This window comes from Esox lucius, chromosome 6 (assembly GCF_011004845.1).
Source record: "Esox lucius isolate fEsoLuc1 chromosome 6, fEsoLuc1.pri, whole genome shotgun sequence".
NCBI lineage: Eukaryota > Metazoa > Chordata > Actinopteri > Esociformes > Esocidae > Esox > Esox lucius.
Genome location: NC_047574.1, coordinates 19,991,433 through 20,010,407, shown reverse-complemented (window position 1 = coordinate 20,010,407; position 18,975 = coordinate 19,991,433). Strand labels below are relative to the sequence as shown.

Sequence of the window (18,975 nt, the reverse complement as noted above, 5' to 3'; positions counted from 1 at the left end):
TCATCGATTAGAAACAGATTTTATTCTATGTCTGATGGAACAGAATCAATTATGTGAGAGGTTTCCAATCCTCTCACATAATGACATTCCTTGACTAGAAGGAATGAGGTTGTTTTCATTATAGAGATTATATATGCATGCTAGCGTAGATGCATATGGGAGCAATGGAGGAGTTGGGTTGAAAAGCGTAATGCAATCGGAACCCAGAAAGGTCAGGCGGCTCACAGACCCCCTCATTGTGTAAATGGTGGCAGGAAGACCCCATACAATCCCAGAATCCCTTATTCCCCACCTCCTCCTCCACGACACTCGCCAGAAAGTAACGGGGAGGGCTGCAAGATTTTGACAGATTATTTTTTTTAATGCAATTCAATGCTCGCGCTGGGTAGCCACGGTAACTGCATTGAGCAGGACATCTGGATGTGGCCGACAGAGAGAGAGACAGAATAGAGGATTCCAGCTAAGAAGGCTGAAAAGGACAAGGGTCCGTGAAAGTCCTATTGTATGCGTCAACAACATAGAGGCTGACAAGTGTAAAACCCCCTCCAATCCTCGGGGCCAGACACACATAGTGACTTATCCAGACTGTAACCCGGGCCAGTCGGGACCAGAAATAACCCAGAGGTCGGCGGCGACTCAGCGGCCCTGGAAAGCACAGAGATGGGTTTGTGCGTTTGGTTACGGTGAGACTGGCACCACATTTGTTTTCTATCACAGAGCAGAGCTCAGATGATTCAACTGTCCTTGTCATTTTTTCCAGTCGTCTGGGTTTTTTGGTTGGAGCCCCCTTGAGAAGGACGAGAGGTTTGGGGTTTTTCCACTGAAGCTAACTTTAGACAAGCTTCTCCCCGCGTCCCTGTCTCCCTCCGTCCGGAAACATCGCCTTGCCCCTCTTATATGCCAGTGACAGTGGCACATACTCTCAGGCTGAAATAAACCAGCACACGTTCTCCCCTTCTCCCTCTAATGGACCAAGGCCAGCGACAAAGCGCCTCCTGAACAGACTGGAGACAGCTTTTCAACTTTTTAGCATGCGTCATTGTTTTCACTTGATTCGAGCCAGCCAGCCAGGTTTTCATTATGGCTTAATGTGTCACACGCAGTACGATTCAGTTGTGGCATCAGCTCCTTCTCCATGGCACGGAGTTGGAGCTAATGCTTCAGTAGTGGTCAAACCATTGCCTGGTGCTCTGTTGGTGCTACCTTGCTATATTAGGAGTGGGTGAAACAATGCTACTAGATCTAAACCAGGCTAAGAGGGAAGAACAATGAGTCATTGTTCTGACAGGTCAATCTGAAATGAGGGTCTTGTTAGAAGAAAATAATTGACACATTGTTTTTATTCAAGAACCTTTAAAGGCTAGGAGACAAAACAGAAGTGGGTTTTGGAGAGAGAGAGTTAGAGATTGAGTGGGGTCTAGAGAATGGCAATTAAAGACAAAAGTAGGGAAAGAGAGAGGGGTGGTGTGGGGTTAAGAGAGGAAGAGGTGAACGTCCCAACATCCTAACCTTCCAGATTGTATTTCCCGTGCATCAGCCTTTTTCCGTGCTAGGACGAGACTGGAATGTTCTCTATGGTAGTGTTGTGATCTGCCCAGTCCTGTAATGGCTTTACCACTTGGTCATTGGACTGGCTGGTGCAGAGGCCTGTCAGCTCCTAATGGGATGGGGATGTTGGTTCAATTCCCAGCCACACAAGCATCTGCCACTTCCAACAGCTTGAATTATTTCTCCTACGTCGTTCTTTCTTTGTCCTCTGTTTATAATGTTAATGTGATTCAATTTCCCCTTTTTTTTATACATATGTTTGAAGCATTTTCCTTTTACTGAATATCAGTAGATTTATGAGATTTTAATTATTTGGAACCTAATGATATATTGGAAGTGTGATGAACATTATGACATCTGTGCTCCAGATACCTCTAGATGCGTGGCAGAGAAGAAGTACACAGAGCAGCAGGCCAAGAAGCTCTTCCCCCAGGTGTTTGTACCTGTCTGCAACCCAGATGGAACATACAGTGAGGTAAAACAAAGAGACAGTGCAGGAAATAGTTCAGCGTCTTTTATTAATATTTTTTTTATTGAACAGACACGCCAACAGAACAATACAATAAATCTTACTAAATATAAACCCCCGAGCTAACCACCTCTTGGATATATTCCTGAAGTTAATGAGATGTTCTAGTATTATGTATCTAACCTGGCTTGTCAGGAGTCTCTGGATTCAGTCCAGCAACCTCTCATCTACTTGTCAAATGCTCTTTGACTCCTAGGCTATCTGAACAGTGCTAATTTGTGTGAGAAGTGACATGCTATCCTGTGTGAGCTTGGATGCCATTTTGTGGTGTACACAGGTCCAGTGCCATAGTTACACAGGGTACTGCTGGTGCGTCAATCCCAATGGCCGTCCTATCAGTGGTTCTGCAGTGGCCAATAAGAAGCCCCGATGCCAAGGTGGGTACAGTCCTCCAAACCTGGGTCTTTTAATGCATAATTTGTGGCTTTGGGGATAGTTATGCTATGGTTGTAAATAACCCCTTAATCTATTTTGCCAGAAGTCGTACGTTACTTTTTAACCGTTATCGAATTGCTGACATATTGAGACCTCTTGCTGACTATCACGTACCCACACAGTGTTCCAACTGTTGTCATTTTCCATATGAGGCACACCTCATTTTTACAGGAGTAACGCACTTCAAAGGGAACAGTGCGCCATTGAAGGCACAGCCTGAGAGTCCGAGGATGTTTTTCAAGGCCTGGGCTGCATAGTGTAAATAGGCCCGGTCGAAAAATCCTGCAACAGCGCCGGGGTTGAGCAACGATGTTAAACTGTACGGAATGCGAGCATTCCTGGATAACACAGTCTGCCAAACAATCAAATAACCAATGCCACATGTCCTATAATTTTCCCTCTTTGGGGCTCAATTGGAAGTCAGCGCGATCTGAGGCAACTAGGGAGCACTCAGAGAGAGGGTTGAGTAGTCAGTCGGTGTTGATGTCAGTGTATTTACTGGTTAAGGTCAGTGATTGGAGGCTTGGTTGATATAGCAGCTGACTAACAGAGAGGGACTACCTGGACATTTAACACTGAAAGTGTAAGACATTACGCCACGTTTTCCTCGCCGTGTCCTAATGGACACAAGCATCCCAGGTCATCTTGGGGTGAATTATTTTTCGACTTGCTGTTTTAATGCGCTGTATTGTCAAACTGATTTGTCACTTAAAAGCAATGTGTCATTTTCAGGGTCGAAACATGAGCGAGCTAGCACAAGAGAACCGGGAAAAGCAGGTAAGTACTTAATACACTGAATAACCTTGACAATAAAATTATCAAACCTTATTTCTTTTTTTATATTTTAAGTGTCTGTGAATTAATCTGTGCCTTAGGGAGTGTTCGACTGCATTTGGGTAGGTGTGTGCTTACACTTGTGTGTGTGAGTGTGTGTTTGCTATAAGAAGAGCTGACAGAATGGTCACCTGTTATAGCTTGCCTTTCCAATATTTTATCAATTGAAAGAGTGAGAGACAGATGCCGCAGGCCTGGAATAAAAGACAGCTTGTTTGTTGCACAGAAACTAAGCCAGAATGATGTAGGCCTGTATAATATCTACTCCTAGCAGACAGAATAAAGGGCTTTTCACACTACCAGACTGAACTGAGCCGAGCCAATATTATACTATGTCTTATATTAAAATAATTATGTTGGGGTCGGTGGAATAATGTGAAGGGGTTAAAGAGACAAATAATGTTTAAGTCTTTACATGAAACAGAATGGAGCTGACAAAGGATGATCAGAGTGGCGGGACTCAACAAGTTAACTCATTAACGTAAATCCTTCTTTTTCCTTGCAGCCGATGTGTGCTCAGATACAACAGAGCAATCTTCCCAGTCCTACTTATCACTTGAGCTTCTTTACCCTCTGGTTCTCACCCTCTCTCCCTCCCTGCACAACCACTAGCGTTGGACATTTGTCATCTCTTCTATGTCCCTCTTTCAGTTTCAAGGGCATGCTGATTTGAAATCTTGTGAATCCTGTGGAGGACAATGTTAATCGGGGGAGGTTTACGATTGATTCCAGAGCCCCAGTGTCACGTATTTCTTCACTGTGTGACGTTTATGTCTGAGCCTCTTTTCTGTAAACAGCATAAACCCAAAGCATGTAGGTTGTTTAAGCCCAGCCAAGTCATTACCCATAGATCAACTGTTATTAGAATCAGGGAAAATGCAAATGCAGGGCAATGAGAGAATGCATCCGAAGTGACAGCCTGTACAGTATTCGCATCACACTACTTACAACCAAACGTAGTGCACAGCATTGAGAATTTGGTGCAATTTGGGACACGATCCAGGGAGTGGAGTTCAGTCTGAATTGGTTAGATAAACAGGATGGTTAAAACCCAGAATAAACCATAGATTTGTGGTATCCCGAAATAACTTCGATTGCATCAATATTTTGTTTCGGCCAGAGGCCCATCAATATACGCCTTCCTAGGTGGCCCCATCAACTGTCTGTTATCAGAAATAAACAACAGAGCGGGAAACAAATAGCTTCCATAATTAATGCTGTCCACCCACATTTGCCATGCGACTTAATACACATTCTGGAATCATTTGTCACAGAAACTAACGCTGTGCAACCACAAATGGCATTTGCTCTTCCCAAGAAAAAGGAATTACAGTCATAAAGAGACTACAGAGTTTTAAACGAATGTTTAAAAGGGGCCTGCCACAGCCAAGTGATTTGAACAGTGTGCAAAGACTTCCTGTGCTTTTCTGAATTAATGTAGACACTAACTTCAAGACCGGTAGGGTTTCATTTGATCTGATAATCCCTCAAATTCAAATGTGGTATTCTTCAATATACATGAGTGCCTATGAAGAGTGACGGGAGACTAGTATGTTCTGCATCGTGTCCCAAATGGCGCCCTAGTTCCTCTTCTGCACTACTTTAGACCAGAGCACTGACCGAAAGTATTACACTATTAACTATAGGGGAACATTGGGCAGTTTGAGCCCGTGTCCCTGCTCTGTTACTACAACGGTCCAGCCCTCCTTTGTGACAAGCTGTGGGGTTAACCACACCTGCTGTTATGGCCTTTGTGCTAACCATACAAGACCCAATTAGCCCACTTTCCCATTTGCCCCCATCCCTTCCACGCCCCTCCCCCTCCCATCAAATCAAACAAACACCAAGCCCAGACAAACACCAAGACCAAACAAACACCAAGACCAAACAAACACCAAGACCAACCCCGATGTTGACTGATTCCTCCGGAACATGTGTGCACCTGGACGCTGCATTCTTCTCGGGTGGGGCTTTGGAGGCCTTATCATCCGTCAGCCACACACAAATGCACTCATTCCTTACATATGAATAACTGTGTGGTTCTCCACTAAATGTCATGCATGTTTAACTGTGCCCTGGCTGGAGATGTTTACATGCGCTACTCATACGTTCCCTTCTGATTTCCATTGACAAAACAGGAATGGAGGTATTATGTGGCATGAATTGCCACTCACTATATAATGTTTTCTGAAAAAGAAAAATCTTTAATTCTGACTTTTGTTCCATAAGATTTCCAGTCTTGACATCCAACTATGACCACTGACACCTTGAGTGGCTCTCCTCTCGTCAAACACCTTTTCAGTCCTCTTTCTGTCTCCCATCCCCATCCTACCACTCTTGGCCGGGCAATGTGCAAAACTCTAATGGTTGACTTATTGTTGTTAAAGTCTAGCGTACCCTCATAATTGTAGTTTCCCTGCAAATCTTTTCCATTCTCAACGCAGATGAGTCAGCTGGCCTAGTGGTGGAGCCACAATCCCAGCCAGATGAGGAAGGTAAGCTGTCCTTTATCATTTCTGGGTCCGTTCTGGGTCCTTTTTTATCATGTCCAGAAATGCGTCTTCCTTTTCTTCCTCCTTTCATGTAGGTGTACCTAGCTGTAAGATTATCTGACCAGTAGCCAATTGCATTACTAGATTGAGTCCTGAGTCAAGGTGAAAACTTTGTTGTTCTGTCCCAGAGCAAATGTAATTGCTCTCTATTTTATTGCTGTAAATGAGAATGTTTTTTCAGTCGACTGAACTGGTAAAATATGGGTAGAATTAGTTATTACAGTCAGAATGGATTATGTACGACATAAAAATCAAGAAAGGATATCACTGATGTATTTAAAAGAAGGGACAGGAAAATTGTCCCACCGGTAAACTTCTTGGATGGATGTTCATGTGTATTTGATAGACCATTCTTTCACCAATTCTGTAATTTTCTTTCAGATATAATTTCTCAGTATCCCACCCTTTGGACAGAGCAAGTTCGCAGCCGGCAGAACAACCGGACTAGAACACAATGTGAGATTAAACTGCCTTTCTTTATCTATACAATGACTTTATTATGGATTGCACTGTCAACTAAATACAGCTCTCGCAGCTTCCAGTTTATTGCATGCACAGCGAGGAGTGATGGGAGAAAATCTTCAAAAAAGAATGTCTTGCAGTATAAAGACACATAGAACGAAAGCATTGTATGAGTTACTCATCCCACATCCTTAGCGCAGATGAGTGTATCCTCTATTCTCTATTGATTATGGTTTCAAACTCATGTCTGTGGGCTTGTTCTCATGCCATGTGCCTGTAATTGTCAGCAGACTGCAGCGTCCTCTTCATTCCCCAGGCTCAGACTATCCTCTAGCACACGTTGGTCTCATTGCATGGATCAATGACTTCTATTTATTCCAATCTACTCATTTGGAGACAATTACTGTTTGCTGTATGCTTTTGTGTGTGTGTGTGTGCATGTGTGCGTGTGTGTGTGTGTGTGTGCCTACGCAATTGAGTGCGCATCACTCCGTTTTGATTTATGACCAATAAAAACGCTGTGAACGACGTGTTGATGGTTTTGATTACCGTGTGCTCCCAATTGCTCCTCAGGGCATTCGATTTTGATTTCGTATTAAAGAGGCTTCTCCAAAAAGGAAAAAAAATATATATCAAAGGACAAATGTATAAAAAAAGAGTTAAGAGAGACAGAGGGACGAAAGCAGGGGAGGTATTTCATTTAGGGTATTTTGCGTCTAAAGCCCTTGTATAATGAAAACAAACAAAGACAAAGGAGAATGTATAATCCTACTGTTGCTTCCGAGCCCGGAGGGAAGCCACAAAGAAAAAGTAGAAAGAGAGAAAGAAGCGATGAAAGCCCTAATGGCCCAGAGAACCCCTTTTTATAAGTTGTTGGCATAGAGGTTTAATGCTTTAAAGCTCCGTCGAAGTGCTGTGTGGCATATAGGGAGAGGCCTGCTACAAAGAATAGATGTGATTGATTCCTGGTGGGAGTCATGGAGAGCCAGCTGTCCGCGGTGAAGCAAACGCAAGTTCCTTGTTCTATGAATCAGTTAATGCGTGAGAGAGCATTGCATGGTTTTGGGGAATGTTTAAGGGGGAAAATGTATGCAGAAATAAATCCTTTACATACAGTGGTTGTAGCTGTTTGTTGTCTCTCTGGGGAAAGTGTGTGTGTGTGTGTGTGTGTGTGTCTGTGCGGTATGTAAATATTTACTTAACTTGGGCACAAGGACCTTTCAGTCATTAGCCCCTTAATGCTGGTAAACAGTGAAAAGGGGTTTGATAAAGCAGTCTCCAAACTACTCCTCGTCCTCAACCTCTGTCTCCTCTTGTCAAACACTGCTACCTTCTTGCTCCTCCGCTGCAGGGTGTGACATTGTGGTGTGACACAGGATATTGGATAGGGCTGGGGAAGAAATGTTAGGAGAAAATAAACCACTTGGTTCGAGTCCAAACTGTATCAGTTAAGTCTAGCCGGGGCGGGGGGTGGGTGAATCTAACAACAGCTTGTTTCAAACAAATGAATCTTTGTGTCTGACTGTGGTTGTTTGTATGTCTGTGTGGTGCCACGCTACCCGGACCACCAACCAAAGAGGAGCGTTCTCGCTGACTTGACATTTGCTGATCCTTTCTCTCTCAACCCCCCCCCCCCCGCCCCCCGCCCCCCCCCCCCCCCCCCCCCCCCCCCCTCGCCGATCCCTGACCCCCCCCAAAGCCTCATCGTGTGACCAGGAGCAGCAGACGGCCCAGGAGGAAGCGCGGCAGCACAAGAACGAGGCGGTGTTCGTGCCCGACTGTGCCCAAGGGGGCCTCTACAAGCCCGTCCAGTGCCACCCATCCACCGGGTACTGCTGGTGCGTGCTGGTGGACACGGGTAGGCCTATCCCTGGCACCTCCACCAGGTGAGACACTTGGCACTGGCCCACGCGGGCCTCGCCCGGCCTTTTCGCAGCGCAGGCTGAAATACAGCTCATGGAGGGCTGGTGAGGGAACGTTTTCTGAGCCTGTGTAAAGGCAGGCTACCAGTGTATCTTCTTATGGATACCCTGCTTTTGTACCCTGCTTTGTGTAGTGTACATCCGGAAGCTTCCAAGTGTGCAGACGCAAGTACATACCAGCGCACATGCAGGTACACGCCCTCACATCCACAACCATTTCCTATAGGCCGATCACAAAATGAAACCGAGTGCCAGTCGCCGGAGGCTGAGTGGTCCATCACGGGCACCGCTGTGTGTGCGGTTTAGCCGGTTAGCGAGGCTAAGTGTGGGGGTCGGCGTGCCTGGCAGAGAGGGGCATGCGTGCGGGTACAGTTTTAACGAGCTGGGGGAACGGTGCGGAGCTGGGTATCGGATTAACAAGGCCCCGGGCAGAGCGCCAGGTGGCGCATTAGCACGTGTACAAGCGGGATTTTCCCCCTTCCTGTGGCCCAGGCCTGTTCTTGGCCAGGTCGCACAGCAGTGGCAGTTGAGTCTCTGCACTCTGTCGCTTTCCAAGGGAGGACATGAAAGACGTCCCTGTGTCCCATGCTCTGTTTTTCCCTCCCTCCCTCTCTCTCTCAAAACACTTTCTATCCCATTTTACATCTTTCACTCTATTGCTCCTCGTCTCCCACTGATTTAAACTTTCTCTGTGTATCTTTCCTTCTCTCTGTCCCCCATGTCTCTGTCTGTCTCCATCTCTGTATCTCATTTCCCTCACATGAACACAAAACGCACACTATTTTCATCCACTGTCCCTTTCCCATTTGGAAGCAGCTTCTTACCCTCTTCTCATCTTGCTAAAAATGTATGCTGCCACAGAAACATTCTGAGATTAAGTGAGACGTTAAGCAACTAATATTTGACTTGCATGAGAAGTTGTTTGGTGAGATTAAATTAAAACATGCATACATAAAAGTGAACTGAACAGTAGTTGTTTACGTTGTCCGTTGTTTGTCACAGATATGAGCAACCAAAATGTGATGGCAACGCCAGGGCCCATCCAACCAAACCAAAGGACCATTACAGGAGCAGACATCTTCAAGGTGAGTCTGGGTATCTTCATCTTCGCTCCGGAACACATTATGAAACCTTGTCCTAACCAGTCAACTTGTCTTCATGCTATGTGACTTACAAATAATATGTCAATATAGTGACATATCTTAAGTAAACTATAGGAAATTCAGATCATGTCACAATGGTTTAGTACTACTATCTTCCTATAGCCTAATGAGACTGGGTTGCTTTCACAGCTGTTTGCTCTATCATTATTCTCCTATCTCCCGACACAAGGAGCAATAACACAGTCCCTTGTGTGTGTCTTTGTTGACATCATTAGTGTTGATCCAGGAAATGCTAGACGCAGGCTGGCTAGTGGTTTCCCACAACACCCCCTCACAGTGTGTGCGAGAGAGATAGAGACGAGACAGACCCTGATTAGAGAGCTATGTAATCAGAGACTGACAGGGAAAGATTTGAGATGAGGACAGGGGTGGTCAGATGAGGATGGAGGAGAAACTGCATTTGTGAATGAGGGAAAGATAGCGACGGACAGGAAGGATAGTGGGATTCCAGGGACAGTCTGTGGAAGATGGATGGACAACAGGGAAAGATAGGTGTGGGTCGAGAAATCCTATTGAGGCTCCTAGATTTTGGTTTTCAGGCCTTGGTTGAGTCTCCTTTCACTGGGTTTTAGTATAGGAATGCTGCTATTGACATTTAATTAATTGATTATATATAACATTTAATTAATTGATTATACTGTCACTAAAGTATCTTCTGTGTAAATATTCAGGGTACATTTTTTTTAAAATGGTTTACAGCCACAGATTGCTATCTCTTCTTGTCTAAAGACTGCATACAGGGTAACAGGGAAATAAATCTACATTATGAATTTGGGTGAGCTATCTCTTCAGTGAATCTATAAACACAGGCCCTAATGGAATGACAGCAATTTTAATAGTGTGTGAGATTCAGACTGAGGGAGCATGGTCAGTACTGCGCTTAGTCTTGGTAAGCTTTAGGGAAACAATGAAGTAGGAAAAACTGCCTAATATGCTGATCTGGTTTTATAGTGCACCCAGGAAAGCCGATTGACACGGCTTTCACAATTATGTTAAAATACATCTGTCTTGAAAACAGCTTTCGTTCTTATTCGCACTCCAGGCTGCACAGAAATATTCTCTACACCAAGAACAGAGAAAGAAAGACGGAGAGCGAGACAAAGGGAGAGCACAGCGCCTTTCTATTAGGAATGGTAGACAAAGGAAAACCTGGCTCCTTGTTGAGGGAAGGCTGTGCAGTCCCTGCAGAACTTTAACCAGAGGTCGATTTACTGACAAAAAGACCCCAAACAAAAACATTTGAGAGTTAATTTCTTGCTATCATTACAGAGTGGTTGATTATGAACTATGACTTAAACATCTGCTTCAGCCTTTCGGAACAAAAACATTTATATTTTAGTTTTGTTATATTTAGTACATTTAGGCTAGCTTTTCTTATAAGAAACAATCCCAGAAAAGGTAATTTTAAGAGATGAATAATGCAACTACCCACTGCATCACAAAATAACATTGTAAATGTGGTGTTACAAATGGGTCACCACTTTTTGGATGTATAAAATGATACTTTTGCTATAGGCGTATATATCTCAATAATTGAATCTGTTAAGGTCTAATTAAAGTGCCAAGTCTGATCATGATGTGTCAGTCAAGCCTGTGGCCATTTGATTTATTAGCACAAATTAGATTGAGCAATAAAGCTTGATAAAACTAAACATTGATGACGAGATTGAGGCAGAAATAATTTGAGGTCCACAGCTAATGTGATCAAAAAATAACCATAAAGCACACAAATCTCAAGACATGTTAATTTTTATAGAGAAAAAGTGAAATATTTTGACAAATCTTTTGGCAATTCAGTACATCATTACAATGAAGTCAGCATTGTGAGCAAAGCTTTATTGACTCTTCCGACAGTTAAACCAATGCCTTGGCCATTCACTTTGTCCTCATTAACATGCATAAAACTTCAATGTCACACATAAACACTTTCATGTGGCAACTGTCCAAGACGCCACAGACGCTACCAATAGCAGCGAATCTTCACTATCATTCAATGATTTGTAGTCACTTAGAAATGTCCTTGTTCTCCATAAACACACATATGAAATGAGTTTGATTAGAAAATATAGCAATATAAACAGGAAGTATAGTCAAGTAAGAAATAATTATCTTAAATTGAAATAATAATAGGGTCCTTTTGTCAAAGAATCCTCAATTTACAGCAATTACAGCCTTGCATACCTTTGACATTCTAGCTGTCCATATGTTGAGGTAATCTGAAGAGATTTCCCCCCATGCTTCCTGAAGCATCTCCCACATGTTGGATTAGCTTGATGGGCACTTACACACCATACGGTCAAGCTGCTCCCACACCTCTCAATAGGGTTGAGATCCGGTGCCTGTGCTGCCCACCTTATTATAGACAAAATACCAGCTGACTGCCTTTTCCCTAAATATTTCTTGCTTAGATATGTGCTTTGGGTCATTGTCCTGTTGTAGAGGGAAATTGGCCCCAATAAAACGCTGTCCACAGGGTATGGCATGGTGTTGCAAAATGGAGTGGTAGCCTTCCTTCTTCAAGATCCCTTTAACCCTGTACAAATCTCCCACTTTACCACCACCAAAGCACCCCCAGACCATCACATTGCCTCCACCATGCTTGACAGATGGCGTCATGCACTTCTCCAGCATCTTTTCATTTGGTCTGTGTTTCACAAATGTTCTCTGTGATCTGAACACCACTAACTTAGATTTGTCTGTCTATGAAAAACGTTTCCAATCTTCCTCTGTCCAGTGTCTGTGTTCATTGGCCAGTCTGACATATGGGTTTGTCTTTGCAACTCTGCCTAGAAAGCCAGCATCCCGGGAGTTAGCCCTTCACTGTTGATGAAGAGACTGGTGTTTTGAGGGTACTATTTAATGAAGCTGCCAGTTGAGGTCCTGTGAGGTATCTGTTTCTCAAACCAGACACTTTAATGTATTTGTCCTCATGCTCAGTTGTGCTCAGAGTCTCACTCTTCTCATTCTATTCTGGTTAGAGACAGGTTGTACTGTTCAGTGAAGGGAGTAGTACACAGTACGATATCTTGTGTTTCTTGGCAATTACTTGCCTGAAAAAGCCTTTTTCAGAATAAGTATAGGCCGAAAAGTTATTTTTTTCTGGGCACTTTGAGCCTGTAATCAAACGTACTCAACTAGTCTAAAGAAGGCCGGTTTTACTGCTTCTAATCAGCACAACAGTTTTCAGCTTTTAGATTAGGACAAATTACTTACATATGCAATCAGACTCTGCTGACCAGTGGACCCAATTGCTGCAGTAGCTAGACATGCTACAGCTTAAACTACGAAGGTCAATCTGACCAATCCAATGGCTACCTGGTGGACATTTGTAAAACTGTCAGGAAAAAAATGGTTCGCTGCACACCTGGCTCCTATTTGTAATGTGTAACCATGGCTCTCTACAAAGGTAGTCCTTTTCAGCCTAACTTCAGGGTTTTCTGGGAAGCTGCATAAAGATCCATTGCTATAGGCTCTATGCCAAACATGACAATGCTAGTTACAGATCTTGTCAACCGAATTTGATAATGAACAAGAACTATTGTAACTTAAAATAAATGTTAGAATTCTCTATTTTGAGTGTAAGATCAAGCTGATAAACAACCACAACGTTTCTGAACATTTCTATTGAAGGGGCTAATAATTGGGCAGGGCACTGCACCTGTATGCAGTGGTTGAATTGGGACTTTGGAAGTGGGCAGGCCCTACTTTCTACTTTCCAGTTGTACCTAAAATGCTAAACTGCTGGCCAGTGGAAGTATGGGAGCGCAGCTCCCCCTAGATCTAATTTTGACCATATGTGCAGGAGCTTGGCTCCACTGAACCCCAGACTGAACGCAGACCAGATATCTCTAATATTGCCCTGTCAAAATTCTATCCCCAGTGGGTCACTGAAACATTGGGTAGATGAATCCTATTATGCAATAACATGCAAATTAATTACTTAAAAATCATACAATGTGATTTTCTGGATATTTCACTCACAGTTGAAGATTACCTATGATAAGAATTATAGACTTCTACATGCTTTGTAAGTGGTAAACCTGCAAATCGGCAGTGTATCACATACTTGTTCTCCCCACTGTATAGAATCACAGGATAGTTTAAATTTTGATTTGAAATACTCCCAGACTGTCCTGCCTGATTCTGCAACCCCACTTCTAAGCAAATTTTGCCACACCCTTTGTTGTACTAGTTGGTTAGCTGTTCTTTCATTTCACATGATGTCACTGGCTCAGGCTTAGAGATCGGATGTAATGGTGCCAAGCATCAGAAATACCACTCTGTCAAACGCTAAACTCCTTAGCTTGATGTAATATGAAGCATCTTGAGCTTCATCTGTCAAACTTCAACATTTATTAGACATTTCTTGACTAGATGTTGACAGATAAGTTTGTTTGGAGGTAAATATTGTTGTTGCTAGGTAACAAGTTGAGTTTCATCAATGGAACTGATTCTCTAACAAATATTTTACTCAGTATCCTACTGTATGTCCTTCCCATGGAATTCTATGGTTACTCTTACTAATTTAGAATCGCTGATGTTGCAGGCTTATGCGCTGGGCACAACAGCTGGGTGACATGGTTACTCGGTGCATTAAAGTTCTCAGTAGTCTTCACCATCCTGTGTTAGTGGAAAATTGGGCATGACTGGGCATGATCGAAATTCAAACCTAACCCTATTCCAAAGACTCAGGAATGCATGTCATAGATTTCCATATCTCCAGCAAATCTTAATTCGAAAGATAATGATTTCCTGACCAGAATTATGCCAATGAACTGTGTAGTCACATTTGTCATAAAGGTTACACCTGTGTGATTTTTCATGGGATATGAGCTCCTATTTAATATAGGACCTAATAAAGTATACAGCAGTGATACAACATTTGGTTACTTAGCAGTTTTGGGAATGTGTCTTTTTTAGGTTCTGGGAATTAAGTTATCAAGTTTCTTAAAGGCCATTATGAATTCTGAGAATAAAGAAATGTTTGAACAATTGACTTTAGTTCTATGATAGGTCTGCTATAGAGAATAAAAAGAGTTATGAGGCATTTAAGTTATTTACTGGTCACTATTATAACATTACTTATAATACAACATGCATTTACCTCAAGATACTGTAGCTATCAACATATCACAGAAAGACTGGATTCAGTCTAATCACAACTTTAAGGTCTTTGCCCTTATTTTGCAGTGTCTACTGAGCTAACAGTTTAAGAGTGTCAAATCATTGATCATTTAGCAATTAGATTTAGAATTTTATGAGCTACATACGTACAAAGTGAATATAAGGGACAACTGCAGTGCAACTGTTTCACGGTGGCCACGGGTTTGCAACTTGGTTACAACATACCAGCGGTCCCCAGGTGTCCAGCATAGGGCGGTGCATTGTCATAGCTGCCAGGGCGGGGTTGGGCGGGGCACCCAACCTAACAGCAACTCCTTCTTTATGAGGTTGGATTCCTACAAAGACAACTGTGGATGTGAATAATGAATGCATTAACTCAGCACCATGTACCAGCTAAAGCTTTCAAGGTTACTTGAGCATTCTGATAAGAAATGGGCCAGCTTCCTTCAAGATATGCTAGAAGTACAGGATCTCTAATTCTTTGACCAACCCAGATCAGCTGTTGATTAACTGGGATAATGCAAGGCCATGAATGGGAATTGGCCATGACAAAAATGGGTTTGAAGAAATATTGGAGTAAAATAATGAAATACAGTGATACTGGCACTTACTGCCATGGTGCATAGCAAGAGGAGCTTGCATGCAACCAACCTGCCACAAGGAGTCATACACTGATGGAGTCCACTGGAACTTCATAGCCAGACTTACACACATGTTTTTTTCTTCAGTGTAGACTGTGGCTATTAAAAAAAAAAAAGAAAGGCAACACCTAACATTTGGAGGTACAAATTCAAACAAACACTTAGTAGACTCAGTGGAGAGTCATGAGAACACACATTTTGTTTTGCTGTAGGAAGATCAGTTGAAAGGTAAGGTATCATACAAATAGTAATGATTTACTATTATTTAAATACATACTGCAAAAACAAAATTCTAAAGGCTATTTGTTGAGCAGAGTATTGTCGCAACAGTCTTATCTTTTTTCTTCAAGTTACTGGTGACAGTGTACAGTTCTTTGGTACTAATGTTTTACAATGTTCCCTCCCCATTACCAGACTGTGCTTCTGTCTGCGACTGTTTCTTAACAAATCATGTTACAAAAAAACACATGGCTGTAAACAAGATTCTTTCTGTAATTTGTTTATATATACATTATGTGGCGTTTCTCATATTGCCCAAAACGGTGGCATCCTGAGTGCTTAACTCAGTGAGTTCAGAGGATTTGATTCCCAGCACCTTATATGTTTTACTGCTTGAGTTCTTGCTACTTTCATAGGACCACAGAAACAACATAAAGTGTGAAACTCAATATAATTATAAAATACCTATGTGTTATGTTATTGTATACAGTACCAGCACCCAAAATATATAAGTTGCTGGTACCTATTTCAGTGAATGTCAAGAGCTCGTCAGCATGTTAATAATCCAAGCCATGCAGAAGCTATTAACAGAGTCCCCACTGTGTTCTGGACCAGTCCATTGCTGTTTATGTAACGCTGTGTCCAGCCAGAGCTCTGTTTGCAGTTGGAGTTTACTGAACAGAACAGGTCCAGGGTGACGAGGAAACACAGAGAACACTCTCTGCCATTCTCCGCTGTTTCTATCATCTGTCTGCTGTAGAGTGGATGCCTCTAATTTATCTGGTTACAGTGCTCTATTCCTGTCAGAGAAATGCACTTCTGCTGTGCCTCGGATGTATTGAATAAAGAATAAGGCATTTTGAAAAAAAAGCCACCACTGTCAGTGTTTTTTTTCGTGGCACTTTTAGAGTTATTACAGACTGGAGAGAGGGTAATGATAAAATTTGCTGTTAAACAGAGTGCTTGAGGAGGTGGCAGTGGGTTGGGGAACAAATCCCATAAGAGAGATCTCAACTGCAGAACATATAAGCTATCAGAAACAAACATGAGAAGACTGTATAAGGCGAAACAGTGTGTCTGAGGCTGGCTGATGGCCTGGGGGTTATAGCATTGAGCTAATAACTGAACGACTGCAAGTCACTCAGGATTAGAACATGTGCTCTAAGATACAAACGTTGAATGTGACGACAGTCTTTCCGTCTGTTGATACAATTTAGGTAAATCATAGCATTTGGTTCTACGTACATAAGGAATCACCTTAACGGGAAGACGTGCCCTGAGCGTCTAGTCACCCAGCCACTCTGGGGATTTTATTGTGTCTGGGTCATTGAGGTCCTACTAAAAGTTAAATGCGAGGCCCAGAGCAGTCAGGCCTGTGCAATATTTAAGACGTGAGTGTCAGGCCAGTCGGCGACCCTTGGTTCTGCTGCTGATAAACCATTGCTTTTCTCTCTAGCCGTCTTCACCTGGGAAAGGAGATGAGATGAGGTGTTTACCTCAGCGCCGGTCGCCACCTGTTAGTGAAAGGCCAAGCATGCTATTAACTCCTGCACAGGAGAATCTGGCCCTGCAGGGCTTGGCCGTAAAAAGAGCAGAAACCCTGCAGAATCTTCTCTTCTCCTCCCAAAGGCGGAGCTGGGGAAACAGGGAGTTGAAAGAGGGTGGGGGTGACTGTGAGAAAATCGAAAGCTCCTGGAGGAAGAATCCAGGAATCTTTCGGCCCTCTGTGGCCTTTAGCTTTTCCAGAACCGCCTTGGCCCCTCACGCTTAAAACATTATGGCCTAACGTACAATTACTATCATTTAGGTAATTCCACTTCAGTTGCTGCCTTAAAGTACATATAGGAGAGCTTCTTTCCTGACCATTCTGCATGTGATGGATGGCTAGGGTCTAGGTGGAGGTCCTGTGTAGTTTAGTTGAGAAGGCATTTGCAACACCAGGTTTGTGGGTTCAATTCCCATGCAGGGCCTATCAATATGTAAATGTTTGCAATCAATATTGTAAGTTGCTCTGGTGAAGAGTGTCTGCTTTATGATGTATATGTAATGAAATGTGCTCTATTGGGTCGAGGCATTTGACTCATTTCAGTTGTGGGAGTGATTTCACTTTACCAAGAGTTAAGGCTGTATTCATTTCCTAACCGATTTCTTTTTCAAAGTTCAAATATAAATCCTCAGACCATAAGACATTGATGACATTGTCAGATCACTTTGTAGAGAGACCAAAAAGATGGGAATATTGAGATTATTACTGTCAACAAAATCTACATTTTGTCAAAGATGACAGGGGATGATTAGTCACCCGTGCGTTCAGGGGCTACAGCTCTATAGCCCACAGCTGTGAAAACTGTCAGAGGTTTGTTTCTGGGGACCTCTTGCGTGATTGACAGGTATCCTCTTCTGCATGATAGGGGAGGTCTGACACTTTATGAAAGGGAGTAAAAAGAAAACTGTGACAGAGTCTCGTTGGGTTTTATTTTCCCCTCTGTCATGTTTATGTGCTAGTCATGTTCAAACTACAGTCTGTTATTTCACTTCCCTCCCTTGAGGTTTATGGGCCCACCTATAGTGGCCTGCACTTTTGAATAATAGTTGCAATGTTGTTGAATCGACAGTAATTCCTCTGTCTAATCCTTTTATTTTCCAAATTGAACACATAATAGGTGAATGTACATATTCAGCTACCTTTTTTTTTCTTTTCAGGATGTCCTGGGGCAAAGAAAACAGAGTTTTTGACGAGTGTTCTTGACGCGCTGTCAACCGACATGGTGCATGCTGTCACAGATCCAGCATCTGCCGCCAGGTTAGAACCTCACTGATTAATTCATTTGTGGATTGTTTTATTGAGATGTTTTTTTAAATGCCCACTCCTTAATAAAACATGTATATAAAAGGCAGCCCAACCACTTTAAATCTGTGTAATATTATTTAATATAACTGCATATAATATATGTGTATGGATATGACCAACAATGGCTGTAGTCTTCACAACAGAGTTGACCTAAAACAGATTGCTTCCCCGATTGATGTTAAATTGTGGATCCACAGGATGTTAGAGCCAGACCCAAGTCACACACTGGAGGAGAGAGTGGTTCATTGGTACTTCAGTCAGCTAGATAAAAACTCCAGCGGAGACATTGGCAAAAAGGAGATCAAACCTTTCAAACGTTTCCTGCGCAAGAAATCCAAGCCCAAGAAGTGTGTGAAGAAGTTTGTTGAGTACTGTGACATCAGCAACGACAAGGCCCTGTCCCTGCAGGAGCTGATGGGATGCTTGGGCGTCACCAAGGAAGAAGGTGACATTCCCATTCCCAGATCATAAAATGTCTAGAAAGCACTTGAATGGATGACAATTGACAAAGTAAAGTTCTGGTAATTTTTTTTCTAAAGGCTAATTAGAGTTTTTCCTCTATTTTCATCCAGGGACCAAACCAGCTGAAGGTACATCTAGCAGTAAACTGGTACGTACATTTTAAGTAATCTGGTGAATACTTGTGTTAATGCTGCAAGGATTAAAGGACCAGATTGACAATAATGAACAGCACT

The 18,975-nt window shown here is 42.8% G+C and overlaps 1 protein-coding gene across 5 annotated transcripts in view; it reads left to right on the top strand.

The window, feature by feature from the left end:
- The window catches only part of smoc2 (SPARC related modular calcium binding 2), a 35,017-nt gene that overhangs the window by 12,898 nt on the left and 3,144 nt on the right, over positions 1-18,975 (top strand). For 2 of the 5 annotated variants that reach the window (XM_029120608.2, XM_029120607.2), the window contains exons 3-13: positions 1,917-2,023; positions 2,355-2,454; positions 3,245-3,289; positions 5,758-5,841; positions 6,280-6,354; positions 8,060-8,246; positions 8,417-8,473; positions 9,285-9,367; positions 18,133-18,232; positions 18,478-18,725; positions 18,853-18,890. In XM_029120608.2, the coding sequence (XP_028976441.1) occupies positions 1,917-2,023; positions 2,355-2,454; positions 3,245-3,289; positions 5,758-5,841; positions 6,280-6,354; positions 8,060-8,246; positions 8,417-8,473; positions 9,285-9,367; positions 18,133-18,232; positions 18,478-18,725; positions 18,853-18,890 (1,124 nt within the window). The remainder of the gene's footprint in view (positions 1-1,916; positions 2,024-2,354; positions 2,455-3,244; positions 3,290-5,757; positions 5,842-6,279; positions 6,355-8,059; positions 8,247-8,416; positions 8,474-9,284; positions 9,368-18,132; positions 18,233-18,477; positions 18,726-18,852; positions 18,891-18,975) is intronic. The other 3 variants (XM_029120609.2, XM_029120610.2, XM_029120611.2) reach the window with 3 other exon arrangements.